Genomic DNA, 23788 nt, shown 5'->3' with positions numbered 1-23788 from the left:
GAAGAGGGTGGATCCACAGGACATCCCACGTCAAATTTCAGCTAAAATGTATAACACAAGGTATATTATCATATTACCGTATATTAAGGATTCTTCTTGTCCCATTACCAATGATGTATTAGATAAACATCTATAAATATGTGTCTGTGAGTTGTAATTAAGTTTTGCAAGTATCCCAAGAGCAGGATGTTCATAACTATAGCGTATCCTAACACTACTTGCTGATGCTGAGAAACAAAACCGTTTCAGCTTGTTATAGTATCATTTTTATTTTACGTTTTAATAGGAACCCCTACACTGCAGTCCATTTTCCTTGACCTGCTGCTGTTATGGCTGCCAAATGTATATGCAATGGACTGTCATCTACATGTCATATGGTAGTAGGTATTCAGTTCTATATGTTGACGTTCAGCGTGCCTCCTACATCCCCTTCTTATCCATTGCGGCATTACGTAGAATTCATCTTTATCGTTCTTTATCCCTCTCAATAGGTTTTAAGGGAGCGTTGTCCACCCTATGTTATTGCTTTCAGGACATACGCGTTGTTGCAGGTAGTCCATTGCATGGAATGGACTGTGAACGCTGGAGTCTCCGGTAATATGTTGTGTGTATCATGACTTGACTCCAGTCAGTACAGTTTTCATTACGGTTTCATCTTAGGTTTGGAATTATTTATTTTTCTACGTAATTGTTTCTCCACTTGCATACAGCTGAAAATGCTACTTTAAGTGTCGTGAAACCGGTAGCAGCTAAGAATGAAAGGATTTTATAGCTGACGATGTTTTATTTCTCAACATGATTTATAGTGGCTGTGGTTGCCCAGTCCACAAAGTTTTCTGCATATTTTATGATTTAATGACGCCGAGAAACTCGATTATTTAAAATTTTCTGACACAGCTGTAATTGTGTTGTGTCGTAAATTCGTAGGCTTGCAAAATAAATAAGTATTTGTGGGTATGCTACAGTTTATATGGACAAAAGTGATACCAAGAAGGAACCACGCAGGAGCATTTTAAAATAATTTAAGGTTGTGAATGAGTGTGTTACCTGAAATCACTTCCTCTTGGTATCTAAATTTATTTCAAATCATTCTCTTTTGGTGTCACTCTAGTATATTTAAATCACTTAAAGCTGCTCGACATTTCATTTCACACCACTGGTTTTATTTTAGATTTCCTATTGTTTCTCCAATCATGGATATTTTATTGTCTTATGCTTATGGATCTATGTGTTAGAATAACGAGATTTGTTATTTCCTATTCTTATAGCTGCACACGATAAAATGCTGCAAACACAATTTTTCAAGAATCTTGCTCAAAACATTTCTGTCGTGACCTCACGAAATTCACTCTAGCAAAATATTAGCGACATACATATAAACACAAAATATGATTCCTGCTATTCTGTTCAAAATACTCCTCTTGTCCATACAAGCAAACCCTTGTTATTTTTTACGTGTGGATTGGTGAAACTTTGGCATCGCACTTGTGTCGCATTACTCCACAACTTGAAATGAGATTAATCGCGAAATGTCATGGTCTTTTAGAACTGAATTACTAACTCTATAGTCATGAAAACTACTTTTACTGTTTTAAAATATAATTGTAATTGTAAACACAGCAGTAAAATGTGAAGTCTTACAAAAGGAAATGAGAAATCGTTACTATCTGGCACCCACTCAAAACTATTAACTCTGCTCACTAATGTCTGTTTGACTGTAATGTCTCACATAAAGATGGAATGAAGTTTTCCTTTATTGTTTATGGGAATTCAGTCTTAGATTAACTCACCTCCGTGTCTCACAATGCAACATTCAATATACTGAGTTCTGGAAGCATTATATTGTTTCCTCTTTGCATTAACTCTGCAATATGAGTCACTGAGTCACCTGGTAAGGAGACTGTAATTCGTAAATGACCTGATGGTCAATACGTGATAGATTCTACAATAATTTAAGTAGGAATACGTTGCTGATTCTGGAACAAATTATTCTTTATTCTTTGAACCTGTCATTGACCACCCCTCAACCTTCCCCTCCCCCACACATTCCCTACCCTCTCCCCTCCTCCCACTCCCCTTCCCCCTTCAAAAGCCGTGCTTCTTTCCATCCCCTCTCCTTTCCTTTCCTAAGCCACACTCCTTTTTAGGATATAGGCTAATCTGAGAGCTGGTAAGTCAACACACATCTTTAGATCTCCCACTAACAGCTCACTATTTCACTGTCATATCAGCTTGTCCAGTCACATCTATCAACTCTTTCTTGAGTTATGCTCCCTTCTTGGAAACAGACTAATCAGAGAGCTACAAGGCAACTGTGTTACACCTACTCAGATCTCCCAGTCACAGCTCAGTATCTTACCGACATAATGATGAAACAGTTAACAACAAATCTCTTTACAGACGAAGGGGTGGGAGGGGGGTAGTCGGGGGAGGGTGGGTGGGCGGAGGCATGACATTCTCATCCAGTGCTGATGACAATCCGAGTGTACGAGCTCTGATGTCAGCTCGCACTTTGCTCGCTACTCATATTTGTCACTGGGACGAGTCTCAACCACAATACTGCAGATATATCTAAAACTAAATCTAAAGACAAGGATTTCAATAATATCTCCTACAATGGATCTTTCGAGTAGGCCCTTTAGAGTCTAGCAATTGATGGTGCAAGGAGCTTACCTTGCGGTAGAGCAGGGAGCAGCAGGCAACGCGGATGCGCATGCCGACTAGCTGCGCCAGCATCATGTAGTGGTGGTAGAAGCAATTCTTGACGAAAACGATTATGCATAGCGCCGCTGCATACGCACACGCCTCTCCAGACGTCATGCTGCTGCCCTGCGTAAAGTGCTCCACGATCTGCCCAAGCATGATGGGTTGCGCTACCCTGCACACAACACAAACACGATCTAAATAAAGTTTATTGCTGAACCACGCTATGACACTCTAAGAGCCCAATTACTCATTTTCCTTGCTCATATCGACCCTGTTGAGTTGCATATTACATGACTTACTAACTCGGATTAAATAGTGCGACCCGAGGCCGAAGATGCATTTTTTCCAAGGCCAACTGACGTGGCAAAGTATGGACTGGGTCTGTCAATTGAGAATTTAAAGATGGGTATAGAAAATCTGCATGGTACTGATTACTGAGAGACCCCAAGGGTATCGTTTGGTCGTCCAAGAGTGGACGTATTTTTCTTCTCGCACATTGGTATCTTAAATGCAACTACTGATGCCGAGGATTTCGATTCCTGGGCTTGAAATGAAGTTTTTGGAGTTGTCAGTAAGAGGAAAGAGAAAGGATAAAATCCAGTAACAACAAAGTGTTCACTCATCTCGCGTAGCACCAAAGGAGAAGAAAATTTAATATCTCAGTTCGACGGACAGATCAACACCATAGTCAAATATCTTCACACCGAAAGACTTGGCGATTGGATGTGGGATTAAACACAAAACAATGTAGAGTGGTCTGCTTATCAGGAACTGCGTGCCGCCAAATCTCTCTCGCCTTCTTGATGGTCAAATTTAGAAGTTGAAAATTTCCTCCATTAACTGGAATTTTGTACAGTCTCATCAGCAACAATCGTGAAAGTCGCTGAACTTAAACCTATAATTTAAAATATACAGTGATTAAGGATTCAAATAATGTTTCTGAAAGCTTGAAATACCTCCAGATGGGAAGACATGCGAAAACTGTATATTCATTATATGTACACTCCTGGAAATTGAAATAAGAACACCGTGAATTCATTGTCCCAGGAAGGGGAAACTTTATTGACTCATTCCTGGCGTCAGATACATCACATGATCACACTGACAGAACCACAGGCACATAGACACAGGCAACAGAGCATGCACAATGTCGGTACTAGTATAGTGTATATCCACCTTTCGCAGCAATGCAGGCTGCTATTCTCCCATGGAGACGATCGTAGAGATGCTGGATGTAGTCCTGTGGAACGGCTTGCCATGCCATTTCCACCTGGCGCCTCAGTTGGACCAGCGTTCGTGCTGGACGTGCAGACCGCGTGAGACGACGCTTCATCCAGTCCCAAACATGCTCAATGGGGGACAGATCCGGAGATCTTGCTGGCCAGGGTAGTTGACTTACACCTTCTAGAGCACGTTGGGTGGCACGGGATACATGCGGACGTGCATTGTCCTGTTGGAACAGCAAGTTCCCTTGCCGGTCTAGGAATGGTAGAACGATGGGTTCGATGACGGTTTGGATGTACCGTGCACTATTCAGTGTCCCCTCGACGATCACCAGTGGTGTACGGCCAGTGTAGGAGATCGCTCCCCACACCATGATGCCGGGTGTTGGCCCTGTGTGCCTCGGTCGTATGCAGTCCTGATTGTGGCGCTCACCTGCACGGCGCCAAACACGCATACGACCATCATTGGCACCAAGGCAGAAGCGACTCTCATCGCTGAAGACGACACGTCTCCATTCAGTAATGGTCCTCGCCTCCATTCACGCCTGTCGCGACACCACTGGAGGCGGGCTGCACGATGTTGGGGCGTGAGCGGAAGACGGCCTAACGGTGTGCGGGACCGTAGCCCAGCTTCATGGAGACGGTTGCGAATGGTCCTCGCCGATACCCCAGGAGCAACAGTGTCCCTAATTTGCTGGGAAGTGGCGGTGCGGTCCCCTACGGCACTGCGTAGGATCCTACGGTCTTGGCGTGCATCCGTGCGTCGCTGCGGTCCGGTCCCAGGTCGACGGGCACGTGCACCTTCCGCCGACCACTGGCGACAACATCGATGTACTGTGGAGACCTCACGCCCCACGTGTTGAGCAATTCGGCGGTACGTCCACCCGGCCTCCCGCATGCCCACTATACGCCCTCGCTCAAAGTCCGTCAACTGCACATACGGTTCACGTCCACGCTGTCGCGGCATGCTACCAGTGTTAAAGACTGCGATGGAGCTCCGTATGCCACGGCAAACTGGCTGACACTGACGGCGGCGGTGCACAAATGCTGCGCAGCTAGCGCCATTCGACGGCCAACACCGCGGTTCCTGGTGTGTCCGCTGTGCCGTGCGTGTGATCATTGCTTGTACAGCCCTCTCGCAGTGTCCGGAGCAAGTATGGTGGGTCTGACACACCGGTGTCAATGTGTTCTTTTTTCCATTTCCAGGAGTGTATATTCCACGATATTTTCGTATCAGTAGTAGCTGAAGAGCAACCAATCAGTTTTAGGTGCTCCACTCAGCGTTCATAAGTCATGAATACGACTTAGTGACTAATGAATGCTGAGCACAGCGCTGGAATCTGGTCGACCTGCAACTGCTATCAATCAGAAGATGCTCTGTTACTGAAATAGACCGATTGCTAGTGTGGAAATAAAGTGAAAGTATATTGTAACGAAATACATTGCAAAAATAATGTATTGATCCATTATCTGCTATGGACAGCTAACTGTACGCAATTGTCTATAACGAACCTCGTCCTGACGAGGTGGTTACTAAACTGCACTACGTCGACGAGCTTTCTTGTGAACTCACGAGTATTACCTGTCTAGTACAATTCATATTGTTGTTTACTGAATTATGTTTTTGGGTATTCCAAACTGTTTATGATTTATTAAACATTAAATGCTATAATACACAATAAAAACTGCATTTTTATTTTTATTAAACAAATTATTTGGCTTCCGTCCTACATAATACGTGTTCTCTCTTGTACACTGACCTAATAAATGCTGCTGATACATCCATGGGAGGATATACTGTCTGGAACAACATGGTGTGGCTCAGGTGCTAGAAATCTACGAGCCACTGAAGGTCGGTGCTTGTGTTCGGGTCTATGCGAGGAATATTTTCAGCAACCTGCCTGAATGAAATCTGTTGCATGGCGGACATTTGGCAGGAGAGAAAGTGGTCATCACTGTGGCTGACAGCATTTCCCATTAGAGTGTACCAAAGTGAAATTTCACGACTGTGGTCTTGTTTTCGAATGATTATGGATCCCTAAACAAGCTCGAGCATGGTAAACTATCACTCTGAATAACGATAGACCTTCCTGAAAGCCTGGCAGGTTTGTATTCAAAATGGAACTCAGCAACAGCAAGACACTGAACCAGAAGCATCAGCATTGGCTGTTCCCAGACGTCATGTGAAAGCTGCCTCTTCGCACATAGGCGCAAAGTATATGTTCCATTAATATTGCGACATTGTACGAGGGCTGTCCAGAAAGTTAGTTACGATTGATCGCGAAATGAAAATCACAGTGAAAATCAGAAAAGTTTCATTTGCAACAGTTAGCTACACCTTTCAGCTACTTCTCTACGTAGTCGCCGTTCTGACTCAGACATTCGTCGTAGCGTTGTACCAACTTTCCAATACCCTCATCATAGAAGGCAGCCGCCAGTGCTTTCCGCCAATTCTCTACGCTGGCCTAAAGCTCGTTGTCTGTGCCAAAATGTTGTCTTCATAGCCAGCGGTTCGTTTGAGCAGAGATGAAACTCAGTGGGAGACAATTACGGGCTGTATTGTGGGTAACCAAACATTTCCAATTGAAATGATGCAGGAACATCTTCATTGCCCCTGCAGAATGAGGCTGAGAAATGTCTTGAAGAAGAAACCGCACGACAGATATGTAATGTTGGTTGCATAGCTTCAGGGGAAAATTCTCACCAGGCCCTCGTACTTGGCGGGAGACACTATTTTATATAACATCTTTACGCGCTCACTAAGATCTCAGGAATGAAAAGAGCAACATAATTCTACCTAGAGTCATACTAGAGACACTGCTCAACACATCTTTGCAAAGCTTTATCGGATTTTCATAGTCGTTTCCATTTCGCGACCGATCGTAGCTTACTTTCTGGACAGCTCTCGTAGTAGCAGAAAGCACTATGTGAAGAAAAACTGTGGATGGAGGCACACAGATTGGAGCCGAATTTTACTACACGTCAACTCACGATTACTGCTGAGGTCGACAACCAACTCATTTACACCTGAAACAAACATTTTCTGAAGAATGCTTTTCTTTTCTGGACGTCAGTGCACGTCCTTATTGCTGTATCCAGTCATCTCCTGCAACCACAGCTATCTACATTAAAGGGATGGTTTGCAAGTTGCCTGTGCTTCGGCTCCGCAGCATACACTCCCTTGGGAGACCCGGATATCAACAATTGGCAGACATGGCGTATCAACCATTACAAGCTTGACTGGGTCCAAAAGACGCTAATCTGTTCCGAAGTGGAATTCCAGCTGGCAGCATGGGACCATGCGGCACTGGCTTCGCTATGAGGGGTGCCAGCCTCGAGGCATAAGTGAAAGAAAAGTTAAAAAAATAACTGGTGTTTTCACTGACGGCAGCTTGAGAAACAGACCATGGTGGTGTAGTCCTGGGTTCTTGTGTGTTTAGAGGACAAAAAGAAAATGCTACAAAATAGCAATGCTGTTTTTGAAAACAGGTATATCAGTAAAAAAACTTTGCTACATGTTGTCTCCTTTTCTTTTCGGCCTCTTTTTCCCGCAGTCGAAGATACCTGTGTACGTGTTATGTAGGTGCACTAACAAAGTGCACAAAATAGCCAGATGGCAGTGGTTATTCAAAATCCGAGAACGTGAATATGTTTAGTGTTAGTGAAAGCGCTGTGTGCTAAAATTTACCACATATATGTAGAAGAACATGAACAATGGTCTTAGAAAAAAAATCCTGATCACTCAAGATGCTTTAAAAGAAAGTGAAACGCTTTTGGTCTTAATTAGACTTTCTAATAGTCGCAAAGGTTGTTTTTAAATATATAACTTGTGAAACTTTGTTATTTCGTACAAACATCCTCTACACGGCAAAGAAATTTCTGAAAAATGAAAATTATGTGATTAAATGCCTCAGAGTTTGATTTATAAAAGCATTAAAACGAAAAGTTAACATACATAATTGGCATTATGGACTGATTGGTACTGTTCAGGCTATAATAACTATGAAAGCAGTCGTTTATTCCTTTCGGGATGCGTAAAATAATGCCTCTTTCTTTCATTTATAGTATATGTATAATGTGATAGGTAAAACTGGTTCATTAAACTTGAACAATTTGTTTAGGCAAACTGAGCAGGAGGCATATTTTTGGAGGAAAGTGTTCCCACACTTTCTCAGATAAATAAATAAATAAATGAAAAATAAAAATAAAGTAAATAAAACTTGTAGGTGGCCTATCTGACTACTGTGTGGGGAACCAGGTGCGATTCCTGGTATTTCCAAGAATTTTTCCTTGGTGGGAGGACTGGAACGGTATGCTTTCAGTCCCGTGACGCTAATTCGGAAGCTAATTGACTATGAAGCAGCGGCTCCAAGGTCAAGAAAGCCTACAACAACTGGGAGAGTAGTATGCTTATCACATGCCCCTCCATATCGCATCCAAATGTCGTCACTGGCAGAGCATGATTCGGCGGTGCGTCGGCCCAAATTGGTCCATCTGGGCCAGAACGCGGAACTTTGCTCTTTTGGTGCAACAAGTGGACAAATATCACTAAAAATGAGCTTCCTAACATGGTATCTAACTGTGGCTTACATGTAGTTATCCAACAATAATTTTTGAAAATAATGTATCATTCAACAGATAAATAGCACTATGGAATTTTTTAGTCTATAATTGATGTAAATATTTGAGTGACACAGACTAATACCATGATGGAGTTGAAGGGTCTACAATAACTCTTGTGAATGTTTCACCATGCAGAAAGTATAGTTCACATGTATCCAAACTTGGAGGATGTACAGAACAACAAACGTGCGATTGCAGAGAGAGATCACGTACACGTAAGCCCATTAGCATCCTTTCTTGAGTGACCTGATGGGCCAATGTTCGTAATTTTATTTAATGGAGAGTTGTTGAACAATACGGAAATGTGAAAATAAGTCCCAGATTCCCACTAAATGTCAAAGGGTGCGACATTAGCATGTGAGTGAGTTCGATAGAATGGAACGAGCGTCCTCTTGGAAATGACTTTGCCGCACCGTGAGATATCAAATCACACAAGGCATGCTGCTACGACAGGGATAAATGTGCGGAAACAGTGGATAGAATAGTGTCTAAGGCAGAAATTAGAGAATTCTGCGGCACACACAAATTGTACAACAGATTGTGTTGTCCATCTAGATTACTTTTATATCTCATCTCTTGTCAGCTCTACCTTGGTTGAATTTACAAGCCTGCCCCACAATTTATGCACTTTGTTGTGTATCAGCCAAAATTCTCGTTTAAATTAAAAATTTTCTTCTGTACCTATAATAAATTACTCCTTTCTCCACATTTACTTTAGTTTATATCTCCCCCGACAGTCATGTAAATTGTACCTGAGATCAGAGGTTGCCTAGCACCACATGAACATTAAAATCCATCCTATTACATTTATCTTTCAGTTTATATGCTTCTCTAATTTCAGTTTTTATCCAAAGTATCTCACTTTTCTGTTTTACCATTTGCTCCTCGTTTGTTACATTCTTAATTTTTATCTTTGCGTAGTGGGCCGTGCTACTAGACAACTTTCATTAAATTTTGTTTTCATGTTTCTTCACATAACTGCTTGCCCAATATGTAAGAATTTCCTAATTTCTTCCAGTGCCTCAGATGACACGTACTTGCAAAACCGGACATTATTTTAAGAGAATATCCGCTATCACTTGTTGTACAATAGATTTTACTGTCGTCCAGAAAGCTTTCATACAAAAAAGTGCATATATTTTATGACAAAGTGACAGAGTTGTAAATTTAAGTAAGATAGAATTGCTGAACTGACAAGGGATGAACAAAAGAAAAAGCAGGCTGCAGACTTTGGCTCGTTGATTGGATACCGCAAAAGAAAGGGGAAGCACCAAGGAAATTCTGAAAAAACTGAATTGTCAGACTGTTGAAGATTCATGTCAACTGTCCCGCGAAAGCCTACTTTCAAACATTCAAGAATCAGTATTGAGGTACCTACGAATACACTACAGCGCACTGCGTGTCACGCTCATAGGAATCGCGAAAACAAGATTAGACTACTTGGAGCACAAGCAGTCATTTAAGTTGTGATTCTTCCCTCGTTACATACGGGGGTGAAACGGTAAGGAAACTTAATACGTGGTATAATGAGAGGTATCCGCTACTATGCACATCATAAATATTTGGAGAGTATGGACCTAGATTATATAATCCGAATCATTTGTATACTGCTATGTACAAAATGAGTGGAACGAAGTTTATGTCAGTTCAAGTAATCTTCTTGCTGTCAGAATTTCACAAACATTAGAGTTAAGTTAATGGAGATAAGTGACCGTACAATAGTAGCGGCAGCTTACCTGAAAACCAGTTCCTCGATCAGGAGAACAATGCCGCAGCCGAGGTATTGAAGCCAAAAGGTTTTCATTATGGCTAACAGCAGAGACGGTTTTCGCCCTTTAGCTGTTGCTTTCTCCACCTCGGATAGCCAGTTCCTGTAATTAAAATTACACCTCAGTTGGCATTTACATAAGGTGCCCAAATCACTCTAGTTGTTAACATAATATAATTCATTATCTGTGTTTAGTTATTTAAAAATAATTTGTGCACGTGTTGATATAGATTCCAATTAATTTTATGAGAAAGAATAGCACTCATGCTATTTTCAAATAGTACACGTTGTTGCTGCAAAATGGCAAACGCTAAACATGCCTGAGACTTCGGTAACATCAGCAGTTTCTGTCGTCAAGTGTTGCACTATTCCAGCGAGCCAGACAATTACACCAGTAATGAGGAAGTATTGAATAGGATTGGGAAGAAGAGGAGTTTGTGGCACAACTTGACTAGAAGAAGGGATCGGTTGGTACGGCATATTCTGAGGCATCAAGGGATCACCAATTCAGTATTGGAGGGCAGCGTGGAGGGTAAAAATCGTAGAGAGAGACTAAGAGATGAATACACTAAACAGATTCAGAAGGATGTGGGTTGCAGTAGGTCCTGGGAGATGAAGAAGCTTGCACAGGGTAGAGTAGCATGGAGAGCTGCATCAAACCAGTCTCTGGACTGAAGACCACAACACACAACGCAAGATGTTGTAATAGTTAACAGGATATCAAGGAGAGTTTTGGCCCAGATAGCATTTTATCTCAAGATCACTGCTGAGATTAGACGGTGTATGATGTTTCACATCCAGAGTCCCCCCCCCCCCCCCCACCACCCGGAAACCACCAGGAGTTGATAAAGTTCGTCAAGAGAAACCCATATCTTAAGCAAGTGGACTACTTATAATCAAGGTTGCGACGTGACTCAATAATGGTCACGTGATATACGAGGGGTGTTAAACAAATAGTGCAACACATTTTTTTCTGGACCGGTTTCGGGTGAAAAAATGCGGAATTTGTTACGGGATATCGTAAAATACTCCCACTTCAGCCACTATAATATCATGAATTTACGATAGGTGGCGCCGCTATACGTAGCATTCGGAATGGAACCTGCAACGAAGGTGAGTTCCAAGCTGAGACCTGTCACTGAGTTCCTTTTCTGGGAAAATCACAGCATCGCAGATAGTCATAGTCACGTGGGAAATGTCCGCGGAGACCTGGCAGTGAACAAAAGTACAGCGACTCATTGGGTCAGGCATCAGTCATCATCGCAGGGTCGCGCAAAAATGTCCAATCTTCCGAGTGCCGGCTGCCGCACACACCTGTGACTCCTGCAGTATAGGAACAGGCGGACACTCTCATTCGAGGTGACACCTCGCTGCACAACCAGCTGGGGTACTCAAAAGTGTGTGCCCGCAATGTTCCTGGCCGCCTAACAGAAGACCGTAAAGAGAAACGAAGCACCAGCTGTGCGGAAATGCTTGCGCGTTACGAGACTGAACATGACTTTTTTTTGCCATAGCCATAAGCGACATTGGTTGATCACTTCGAAATGGAAACAAAAGAGCAATCCATGGAGTGGAATCACACCCCCACTTCACGTCTAAAGAAAAAAGTTGAAAGCCCGCACCCTCAGCCGGCAAAGTCATGGCAGTCTTCTGGGACTATGAAGGGATTAGTTTGTTTAATATTCTCCCTCATGGTGCAACGATCAACTTTGAGGCGTATTGTGCTACCCTCAGGAGATTGAAAAGACCGACTTCAGCGTGTTCATCACCACAACAATGCAAGCGAGCTTCTCCTTCTCCAAGACAACGCAAGACCTCACACAAGTCTACGCACTCGAGAGGAGGTCACCAAACTTCATTGGACTGTTTTTCCTCATGCGCCTTTCAGCCCTGATCTCGCACCTACAGACTTCCATCTGTTTACAAAAAAAGTTTAAATGTTTGTGAATTCCTAAGGGACCCAGCTGCTGAGGTCATCGGTCCCTAGTCCTACACACTACTTAAACTAACTGATGCTAGCGACACATACAGCCATGCCCGTGCGAAGACTCGAACCTCCGGCGGCAGAGGCAGTGCAGTCTGTAACCGCGCGGCCACTCCGCGTGACCCATCCATCTACCCCAATGAAGTATGCACTCTGGGGGAAGCCGTACACGGGTGATGGGGAGGTTGTTGATGCAGCAAGGCGTTGGCTCCGAAGTCGACCAGTCGGGTGGTGCCATGCGAGCATATAGGCACTCCCAGTAAGGTGGGGTTAGGCTGTCGGACTGAACGCATATTATGTAGAAAAACAAGGTTTTGTAGTCAAAAGGTACTCCCTCTTAGCCGAGTGGTCAACACGTCTGATTGGCACGCAGTGGGCCCAGCTTCTAGTTCCGCTTGGATCGGAGATTTTCTCCGCTCGGAAGTTGGGTGTAGTGTTGTTCTCGTCACAATTTCATCGTCATCGACACACAAATCGTCCAATGTAGTCTCAACTGAAAGAACTAGATACTTGGCAGCGAACTTCCCCAGGTGGAGACTCCCAGCCATCAGTGGCATACGCTCATTTTATTTCGTAGCCAAAAGAGTGGGGAATAATATGGAGTACTGGAATCCTTAATAAAACCAACCTGCTTTCAGAAAAAAATGTGTTTCATTACTTATTGAACGCCCCTCATAAAAACTGTGGAGAACCCCTCGTATCTTCATATTTGTCTCAGCCAACGGGAGAAAATAAAATGGCGGAAAGCCCATGGAACAATGAGATTCGAGCTCCTCCTCCGACACCCTCCCTTATCATCCTTTACAACTAGCTCAAATGTATAAGCCTCTTGATTCAAGGTATAAGCATCATGGGGAAGATGCTCCGGTTTGTTGTAAACAATAATATTTTCTCGCTATAGTTCAACTGCATGAGCCTAGTCAATGGTACTCTGTAGTGAAAGGATTTGGTAATTTCGTAAATAATGACGCTAATATGGAAATAACTTTTAATTTAATGACGTAATTTGTTCATTTTGTCAACAGTTTTTTGTACATTTACCAACAATAATATTTTCTTTATTTATGGCTTATTTACAAAATATTTACAAGGTTATTTTGCAAGAAATTATTTTTTATTGTAGTTTAAAAGAATGCGTACACATACAAATATAAATTTTACTTTAAAATTAGTACTATCAGGTACAGAGATACTACTTTCACTAAAGCTAGTAAAAACTAAGAAGGGCCTGTACACTGCTTTTCCCATCGTAGTGAGAGAGGGAATCAGATCATCCATAACCCGGCTGATAAACACCTGTCGGAAGGTACGACTTTTATGCAGGGTGGAGCCCCACACCATATCGTTACACGGATTGGAAGATCTCTTGCACACATCGCTTGGTGACTATCGCTTGCCGAGCCGCTTCGTCTGTCATGCGTGTCCTCCAAGGTCCTGTGACCTCAATCCGTGTGAATATTGGTTGTGAGGTTACCTGAAGTAGTAAGTTCACCCACATAGTCCGACCTGATTAGGAATGCTAAAAAACAACATCCGAATACAGTTTCTCACCATGCCTACGGATTGTTGTACAGTGCCATTCACAACGTTGTACCTCGACTACAGGTATTGTTGACGAATGATTGCCAGCATGTTGAGCATTTGCTACAAAGAATATCGTCTCTGCTACAAACCAGCTGTTACGCTAGTTATTGCTTTTGCATCATATGCAGCATTATCTGTTGGTAATCTTGTGCACTTTTCTTTTCGTTCCAATAAAATCTCATTTCAATTCAGTCAGGAGTGTCAATTTTTGCTTCTCTTCCTTTATGGTAGGTTGCAAGTGCTACTTTCAGATGAAAAGGCTGACACAGGAAAGGCAGTCGTGGCGGGCTGTGTCAAACAAGTCAGAAGACTGAAAAAAAAGCTACATGATTCCGTGAAGTATTCAGTTTTCAAATGTTAACGGATCTTTGGGTCACCCTGTATACAGTATTTACATTTATTTCAATATTTACAGTATTTACATTTAATGAATGATTTTTTTTCTATTTATATTTCTTTGCTGTATGCAATATGTATACATGGGAAACGGGGACTGACAACATCAGATGAAGATAAACCACACACATACACAAATATATATGCAATATTTACAAGCACATATAGTATGCAGTCATGGCACACAATATACAGTACATGCATACACAGTGTGCATTCAGGCATTCCTTCTCTCTCTCTCTCTCTCTCGCTCTCGCTCAAACACACACACACACACACACACACACACACACACACACACACACACACATACACACAACTATGACAAGCGGTTCATCCAACTATCCCGCCACATTCGCACATACACGTCAACTATTTATAAATAAACACATAGCCACGCTCTCCGTGACCCCATTGAATGGTGTGAGCATGATAGGGTGCTTATCCCATCCCCACAGAAGAACTATTTGTCGTAATGACTGGACAGCGTTACTTGCAGCTGCAGTGCAGTATGTACCCCGTGGCTTTTTTATCGAAAGATTACCTGGCGAACCATATGTTGAGCTACGCCAACGCCTTTGTGGAGGCACCTCCTGTCATTTACGATTGTGAGAAACTTTGAGGCCGCGTTATCCACACCTTTAGCCCACCTCTGGGTGGCATCTGCTCGTGTACGGTATGTGTACATCTTTGATCTAAGTTCCATAAACTCCACAATTGTCCGGAACCACGCTGCTGCTACGGTCGCAGGTTCGAATCCTGCCTCGGGCATGAAAGTGTGTGATGTCCTTAGGTTAGTTACGTTTAAGTAGTTCTAAGTCTAGGGGACTGATGACCTCAGATGTTAAGTCTGATAGTGCTTAGAGCCATTTTGAACTCCACAATTTGCGACCCGTTCGCCTCATCAGTAACATTCTTGTTTTAAGGTATTATTTCAAAAAGATTATCGCACGCATATCTAGACATGTCGGATGTTTCGGAATTGTCAAAAGATGGCTCTCAGCACTATGGGACTTAACATCTGAGGTCCTCAGTCCCCTAGAACTTAGAACTACTTAAACCTAACTAACCCAAGGACATCACACACATCCATGCCCGAGGCAGGATTCGAACCTGCGACCATAGCAGTCGCGGGACGGAATTGTCCCTAATTACTTCATATGGATTGCAGCCTTTCATGTACGTAAGAAGCGGGGGCCACTACGCTTTCAGCTACTATCTAGTATCAAACCATGAATTCTGCACGGAAGGAGACTGACAAGGCAACAGCAATGTGATTGTGGATAAGCATACGAGAGTTAGGATTAACTGATGAATGTAGATGACCTCCGGTTGTAGAAATGATTTAAATGGCTCTGAGCACTATGGGACTTAACATCTGTGGTCATCAGTCCCCTAGAACTTAGAACTACTTAAACCTAACTAACCTAATACATGACACACATCCATGCCCGAGGCCGGATTCGAACCTGCGACCGTAGCGGTCACGCGGTTCCAGACTAAGCGCCTAGAACCGCACGGCCACACCGGCCGGCCCGGTTGTAGAATAAAGATATATAACAAATTTTTTATGTCAGACAAAAAGCACAGGCGTGAACAGAATTATCGGTAACCGCCTCAGAGATTTTATAAAGTTTCCAGACATGCGACTACTAGAAACTTTTACCTCTTCCTTGGCTAAAGAACATGCTATTACCAGGTTGGAGGCTGCAATATACAACTACAGAATGGATCGTTTATTTGACCATGTGCAAGAGTTTTTAAGCTCCACTGTACTGTGTGTAAATTGTTTCCATGTGGTGTTAATTAACGAATAACTTACATAACAGCTGCTATGTGGTGTTCAATAACTTTCTGCTGTTTGTCTAGTGCAGTAATAAAATACCCAAAATTTGACTGGTGTACAAGTCAGTCTTTCAGACACTCAGACTTGTATGTTCTGTCTGCATACAATTTTAGTTGTCTACCTGTAAACTACGTGGAGGTTCTTAACAGTGACACCAACAAAGACGACATAAATGCTATACATAAGTGTTATAATAAAGCCGGAGAAACATCCTTTTCTCAATGTAGGACACTGTTCTCCAAAATACACTCAAATATAGATACTACCGAATTAGGTCTGGTCCCCACAAACAATATTGGTCCACTAGTCCTATGAAAAATGAACCAATGTGTCAGACAGACTTAAACCATTCCCTATTAAGGAAATTACTCCTGCAAGTACAGTTAATGTGTTATGTCTACGAAAAGGAAAACTATCAAAAGAGGACATCGAAGTCACGAAATGAAAACTAGAGTAAACGACGAAGATAAAATAACAATATAAACTGCAATTGGTTAAAGAAGAAGCTATTGAAAATGTGCAAACAAGGTTTACATATTGTTTTAAACATAGTGTATGGAGAAATGTGGTCACAACTGGAGAATATGAAATATCTACATTTACAGTAAACAGCAATGGAAAGCACTGGCCGAAATCAATAGAATCGAGAACGGTTACTATATTAGAGGGTACACTAATTTTTTTTATAAACCTCCATTTCCATTTGGACAGGCTTAAAAACGGTAGTTATACTGTATCTAAATGTGGCGAACTGGACACTGTGCATCTAGCAACAGAACAGCTGTTTGCAGATTTTAAAACTGATGAAATAACTACGATTAATGGGCACTCGTTTGCAAATGTTGTAAACTTTAAGTTCTATAGTGAAATTCCGCTTACACACAGGAATCTATGGAATGTTTTAACAATAGTGTCATGGAGGAAATAAGAGGCACAATTAAAATTCCCAGATGCTCTCATCTAGAACAGCTACAAGAAGGAACACAGTTAACTATTAAATACATAAGACACGTGTTTTACAGGAAGAAAATTAGATATCTATTAGAATTCGAGAAAATACTTTCCTTGTATTTGTCAAATTACTGGCTGGAGAAGGAGCTAGATGATTCAGATGTGGATATAAGTTCTAAGTTAGAATTAAGACAGATTCCACTAAAACTGCACCTAACAGAAGTAAATAAAGAGTTATTTTCTGTGTTTAAATGTATATGTAGAATTAATAAAAGAGTGGAAACTTCCTGGAAGATTAAAACTGTGTACCAGACCGAGACTCGAAGTCGGGATCTTTGCCTTTCGCGGGCAGGTGCTCTACCATCTGAGCTACCCAAGCACGACTCACGCCCCCTCCTCACAGCTTCATTTCTGCCAGTACCTCGTCTCCTACATTCCAAACTTTAAAGGAGCTCTCCTGGGAAGCTTGTAGAACTAGCACTCCTGAAAGAAAGGATATTGCGGAGACATGGCTTAGCCACAGCCTGGTGGATGTTTCCAGAATATGATTTTCACTCTGCACCGGAGGAGAGCTTCTGTAAAGTTTGGAAGGTAAGAGACGAGGTACTGGCAGAAGTGAAGCTGTGAGGACGTGGCGTGAGTCGTGCTCGGGTAGCGCAGATGGTAGAGCACTTGCCCGCGGAAAGCAAAGATTCCGAGTTCGAGTCTCGGTCCGGTACACAGTTTTAATCTGCCAGGAAGTTTCATATCAGCGCACACTCCGCTGCAGGATGAAAATCTCATTCTGGAAATAAAAGAGTTTGTCCAAGAATATTTATTGTTATTCACTACCCTACGAAAAATCCTAAAAAGTCTCCTAGGTACGGTGACCTACACATATGTTTTCTGGATGGGGGAAGTGGGTTTTTGGGTGACCTTGAAAGGTAGTTACAACTTGGTAGCTGAAAGCATAAGGACCCATCTTTCATACATATACGCACGATAACAGCTGCTGCGGCTGCGGCAGTACGGTATAGTTAATCGACACCAGGTAAGATAAAACGGGAAGCCCATCCGCAGCCTGCCGCTGTGGCAGTACGGCCAGTAGTATGAGGGTGTCCTCGTCCAGCACTTCCACTGCTACTGGATCAGCGGCACGTTATTCCTACAGTTTTTTGGGCTAGTCGAGAGCACGTATGTATTTTACCCCAATCGTTGGACTGGTCGTAGTAGTAAATTTAACTGACCACCAACATCACGAGACCTCACGCAGTAACATTTTTGTTTATGGGGCTGGATGAACTAAAGGTGAGTACTGGAGACGAACGGCTTGATCGCATAGAGGAGGCTGCTTCCCTCATTAGGGAACGTGCAGAGGCACTCAGACAACATGTTCTGCCAAGAGTGCACAAACGCACTGAAGTTGACGGTGGTATATTTGAACATCTATATCTACGATACTGCTTAGAGGTGATTGTGTTAAATATATGGGTTTTTCAATTGCTACTTTATAAAACGCATAGTGTACTGTTTACTAACTGTTGCACATGTGTTCATCTATATCTTCAAACATATTCCGCAAGCCACCGTTTAGGTCGTGGCGGAGACTACGTTGAACCACTACCTGTCATTTCCGTCCCTGTTCCACTCGCAAACACAGTGTGAGAAAAACGATTGTCTATATGCATCCGTAATGGCTCTAACTTCTCTTATCTTATCTTATGTACGTTGGTGGCAGTAGAACCCTTCTGCACCAGTTTCAGAAGCTGGTTCTAAAAATTTTTTCGGCAGTGTTCCTCAAAATGAACGTCACCTTCCCCCAAGTATTCCAATTTGAGTTCCCGAAGCATCACTGTAATACTTACCTGTTGATTGAAACTACTGGTAACAAATCTAGCAACCCCGCCTCAAAATAGTTTCGATATCTTCCTTTAGTCCTACTTGGTGTGGATGCCAAACACTCGAACAGTACTGAAGAATAGGTCGCACTAGCGTCCTACATGTGGTCTCCTTTAAAGGCGAGCCAAATTTTCCCCATAATTCTCCAAATAAACTGAAGTCGACCATTCGCCTTCCCTACCACAGTCCCCACATACTCGTTCCATTTCATATCGCTTTGCAACTCTACGCCCAGATATTTAAACGACCGGACTGTGTAAAACAAGACGCTATTAATGCTGTATCCGAACATTACGGATTTTTTTCCTACTCATCTGCATTAACTTATATTACACCGACTAGAAATTTTGCTTAAGTCATCTTGTATTCCCCTACAGTCAACACATCCATAGTTCACAGGATATCATGTGAGAAAAGGGCAAGCAGAGTTTCGCACAAACCATACTTTCTAAAACCATGCTGATTTGTGGACGGAAGCTTTTCAGTCTCAAGGAAATTTATTATATTCGAATTGAGAATAAGTTCGAGAATTCTGCAGCAAAACGATGTTAAGGATATTGGTATGTCATTTTGCGGTCCGTTTCATTTGCCCTTCTCATATGCAGCAGTCACCAGCGCTTTTTCCAGTTACTTGGGACTTTGCGTTGGGCGAGAGATTAGCGATAAATGCAAGCTAAGTAAGGGACCGACGTCATAGAGCACTCTTTGTGAAACCCAACTGAGATTCCATCCGGACCTGGTGGTTTATCTGTTTTCAACTCTTTCAGTTGCTTCTGTACACCAGGGGTGCCTATTATTATGTCCTCCATACGGGACTCTTTGCGATGATCAAAACTCAAACAATGATGTCTGTGCGATCTCCCGGCGTGAACGATTTCTTAAACGCCAAGTTTAAAACTTCAGCTTTCCTGTTGCTGTCTTATGTTGCCACACAGGACTGATCAATGAGTGGCTGGATAGCAGGCTGTGACCCGCTTAGTGATTTTACATAGGACCAGAATTTTCTTGGGTTCTCGGCAAGATCTTTGGCTAAGTAATGACGGTGGTAGTTGTATGCTTCGGGAAAAGATCTACTTACAGACTCATGAATCTCTACCAACTTTTTTCTGTCGTCATTTGCGCACTCTCTTTTGACCCGAGAGTGCAACAGTCTTTACTTTCTCTGAATTTTTAGAATTTTGTTATTAATCCGCGGTCGGCAATTTCCGTTCGTGATCCATTAACTCGGCACAAACTCCTCCAATTTACAATCCGTTTAAATTTTGCCCATGATTATTCTACGTCCGTCATACTCGAACTAAATGATATCCACTCCGTGTCTAAGTGGGATGATAATAATTGATAATGTGCTTTTACTAGCAACAATACTCTCCTAGCCTTCTTAATTGATTTATTAACTTGAATAGCGATCGTTTCTATGATGACATCACGATCACTAATTCTTGTCTCTTTACTGATACCGTGGATAACGTCAGGCCTGTTTGTAGCTACAAGGTCTAAAATACTTGCCGACGTGAGTGGGCTCTCGAACTAGATGCTCAAGACAGTTTTCGGAAAACGTGTACAATATTACTTCACAAGACTGCGTGTTCTGAACCGATAAACGTCCTACTCCATAGTCGGAAGGCTTGGTCACCTCCAACTAATATTGCTTGATAGGGATATTTCAGAGCTACTGAGCGCAGACTTCCTTTGAATGACTTCAAAACTGTCCAGGCGAAATCGTGTGGCCGGTAAAGACATCCGATAATTAACTTGGTCTCACCTAGACCTGTTATGCGCATCCAGGTAACTTCACAGTCACATTCAAATTCGACCTTAATAGAAACAATATTTTTTTCGGCTGCAACGAACATTCTCCCTCCTTGGCGTCTAATCTGTCTTTCCAATACACGTTTACGGACTCGCTAAACATTTCAGACCCTTCTACTTCGGAGTCCAGCTAGCTCTTGGTCCCGAGAATAATTTTATGTGCGAAAAATTTCCTGGAGGACGCTAAATTCCAGAACTTTGTTAGTAATACTTCGACAATTTATTGATAAAATTTGGACAGACAGTCGAAGTGTCTTTACTCTGAACGCGGTCTGCTTTAACTATCTGTGTGTCGACTGGCGAGCATTCATTAGAGTACCTCAAACTACCGTATATCCTAAAAAACTCACATTCCACAACGGAATCCATAAAATGATCAGTTCTCGAACTTACATACAAAGTAAATAACAATGTAGATTAAATGCATTATATCTTGAAAACAATTCGGACTAGAGAATATGTGCATAGGAAGTCTTTTGCTGCAAATGTTCGTTCCTGTTATGATACTGTATATTAACTATTACTCCTGGAACATCATGTATAAGCGTACTACTGAGTGTGCTGGCTTCGTGTCTTCCTTGGCTACCATAATGCGTTCATGGTAGTTACCCTGCATTATTGTTTTGCTGTCGATTATTAGACGTACGTCTGAATTAACCCTATCTGATTATATATTTATAGCCTTGTACTTACTTGATCAGAAGCCTTGTCCTTACCGCCGCCGCACTTCACTAATTGGTTCAAATGGCTCTGAGCACTATGGGACCTAACTCCTGAGGTCATCAGTCCCTTAGAACTTAGAACTACTTAAACCTAACTATCCTAAGGACATCACACTTTACTAATTCCCACAATATCTAACCTCAGCCCAACCACTTCTCTTTTGCAGTTCTCTAATCTACTTACCCGATAAAGGGATCTAACATTCCTAACTCCGATCCGTAAATTATCAGATTTGTTTTTCTGACGACAACATCCTCCTGAGTAGTCCCCACGCGAAGATTCGAAAAGGACACTTTTTTACCTCCGGAATGTTTTACCCAAGAGGATACTAACATCACTAAATAATACAATAGAGATGCATGTCCGTTGTAAATGTGACGGTTGTAGATATCCACTGCTTGCATACGTTCGCAGTACCGACATAGCAAGTCCACGCTGGCTAACGTTGTAAGGCCAAATTAACCAACCATGAAGTCTGTTGCCCCTACAAGTGCTGAATAGGTTGTTGCCCCTCTTCAAGAGTCCGTGCCGTGCCGTGTGGCTACGGCCTCCCGTCGGGTAGACCGTTCGCCGGGTGCAAGTCTTTTGAGTTGACGCCACTTCGGCGACTTGCGCGTCGTTGGGGATGAAATGGTGATGATACGGACAACACAATACCCAGTCCTTGAGCGGAGAAAATCTCCGACCCAGCCGGGAATCGAAGCCGTGCCGTTAGGTATGACTTTCTGTCACGCTGACCACTCAGCTACCAGGGGCGGACTCTTGAAGAGTCAATAGTTAGCCTGTCCTCTACACAGATACTCCTCTCATGTGGTTGAAGCTACAGCACGGTTATCTGTATTGTTGAGACGCTCGAGCCACCTCACCGCAGTAATTTCTATAATTCGTGGGGGATTAAAGGTCCTTACCAGCGCCAAAAATGACAATTATTTCTGTGAACGATGAAAAACTGACAATATGTAGAGGAGTTGTTCTGCACAGAATACGGGAGATAGAAACTGCGACGTACTTTTCACACAAAGGACATACAGGAATGCAAACAAATATCAGGAATGAAGCTAACAGACGAAACGGTTAGTACGATTGTGTCTCGTTAGATTACTCAGACCTCCAAGTAATGAAGACGCTTCTTGAAGAAAGTCCGTAGAAAAGAATGCAGTAGAGTACAAAGTGATAACTCTGAACGAAAGCTGTAGCACCTATCGTCGAAGTTATTTCCTGTAATCACTTTCGATTCAAAATTAATATGCTGCGAAACGAACAACACCACTTTACAACTGAACTCGAGCTATCTTATTACTTCACTAAGCTCATTTTCTGCTACGTATGGGTCTATCCTTGACTTTGCCGATAGTGTAATTGGCCTTTTACACAAAGATGTGGTATTGCCGGGGTGAAACTCGTCCCAAACACTACATTAGAATCCATAAAATGATTTATCGAACCTCGTTTAATCCTATTCGTACGATAATACTTTCCCATTGCTCCACCAATGATGCAGAAGTGCCTTGAGATCATTCAGTACGTTTTAAGTACCAATTATATCCATCAGACAAAACATCTAATTGGCAGTTCAAACTCATGAGACAATCAGGGTTAAGCTGCATCACCAAAACACAATTTAATCCCCAACTTGCACTTCGTTGGGGCATACCAAAGTGTCCTTTTACATCTGGATATTTTTCCCATTTATAGTGATGTTGAGAATTAAGTTCGCTAGGAAGTCTCCAGTTCACTTCCAAAGCTGACCCTATATTTTTCAACGACGTACTGACTGCATTTGGTGACATTATAGGACTATATCAAACTCTTTATGGAAGACAACATACACAGCATCAACCTTGACTCCGTTAGTTGATGCCTTCCTTTTCTCTTGGATGAACAAAGGGAGGTGAGTTTCACAAGAACGCCTTTTGCGCAATCTGTGTTAATCCATACAGATGGGGTTTTCGGTAACCATAAAGATCGTAATAAGTGTTCCAGAACACTGCAACAGGTTAGCTACAGCGAAATAAGTCTTTTGAATGATTGTTTGTAGACTTCCATTCCTGTTTAAACATTTCAATATTTATCTTTTCTGCATTAGTGAAATTACTGAAAAAAGAAACCGTATTACGATCTTCCGCAGCGAAAAAAATTAAAAGACTCATGTTATTCTAGGCGAGAAGGGACAGAAATATTATATGCTATGTTAATTAGCTAGTTAGTCAATTAGTTAGTTAGTGTCCCATAGATCATTTGAACGATTCTCTTATCGAAATGATGTGGAACGGCATGTTTCACTGTATATGTAT

The 23788-nt window shown here is 42.3% G+C and overlaps 1 protein-coding gene across 1 annotated transcript in view; it reads right to left on the bottom strand.

Annotated features, from left to right (window-relative positions):
* The window catches only part of LOC126248500 (ATP-binding cassette sub-family C member 4-like), a 289894-nt gene that overhangs the window by 208275 nt on the left and 57831 nt on the right, over positions 1 to 23788 (bottom strand). The window contains exons 3-4 of the mRNA XM_049949538.1: positions 10289 to 10423; positions 2674 to 2878 (exon numbers count right to left, since the gene is read on the bottom strand). Of these exons, the coding sequence (XP_049805495.1) occupies positions 2674 to 2878; positions 10289 to 10423 (340 nt within the window). The remainder of the gene's footprint in view (positions 1 to 2673; positions 2879 to 10288; positions 10424 to 23788) is intronic.

This window comes from Schistocerca nitens, chromosome 3 (genome assembly GCF_023898315.1).
Source record: "Schistocerca nitens isolate TAMUIC-IGC-003100 chromosome 3, iqSchNite1.1, whole genome shotgun sequence".
Lineage (NCBI taxonomy): Eukaryota > Metazoa > Arthropoda > Insecta > Orthoptera > Acrididae > Schistocerca > Schistocerca nitens.
This window is presented reverse-complemented; position numbering and strand designations above follow the sequence as displayed.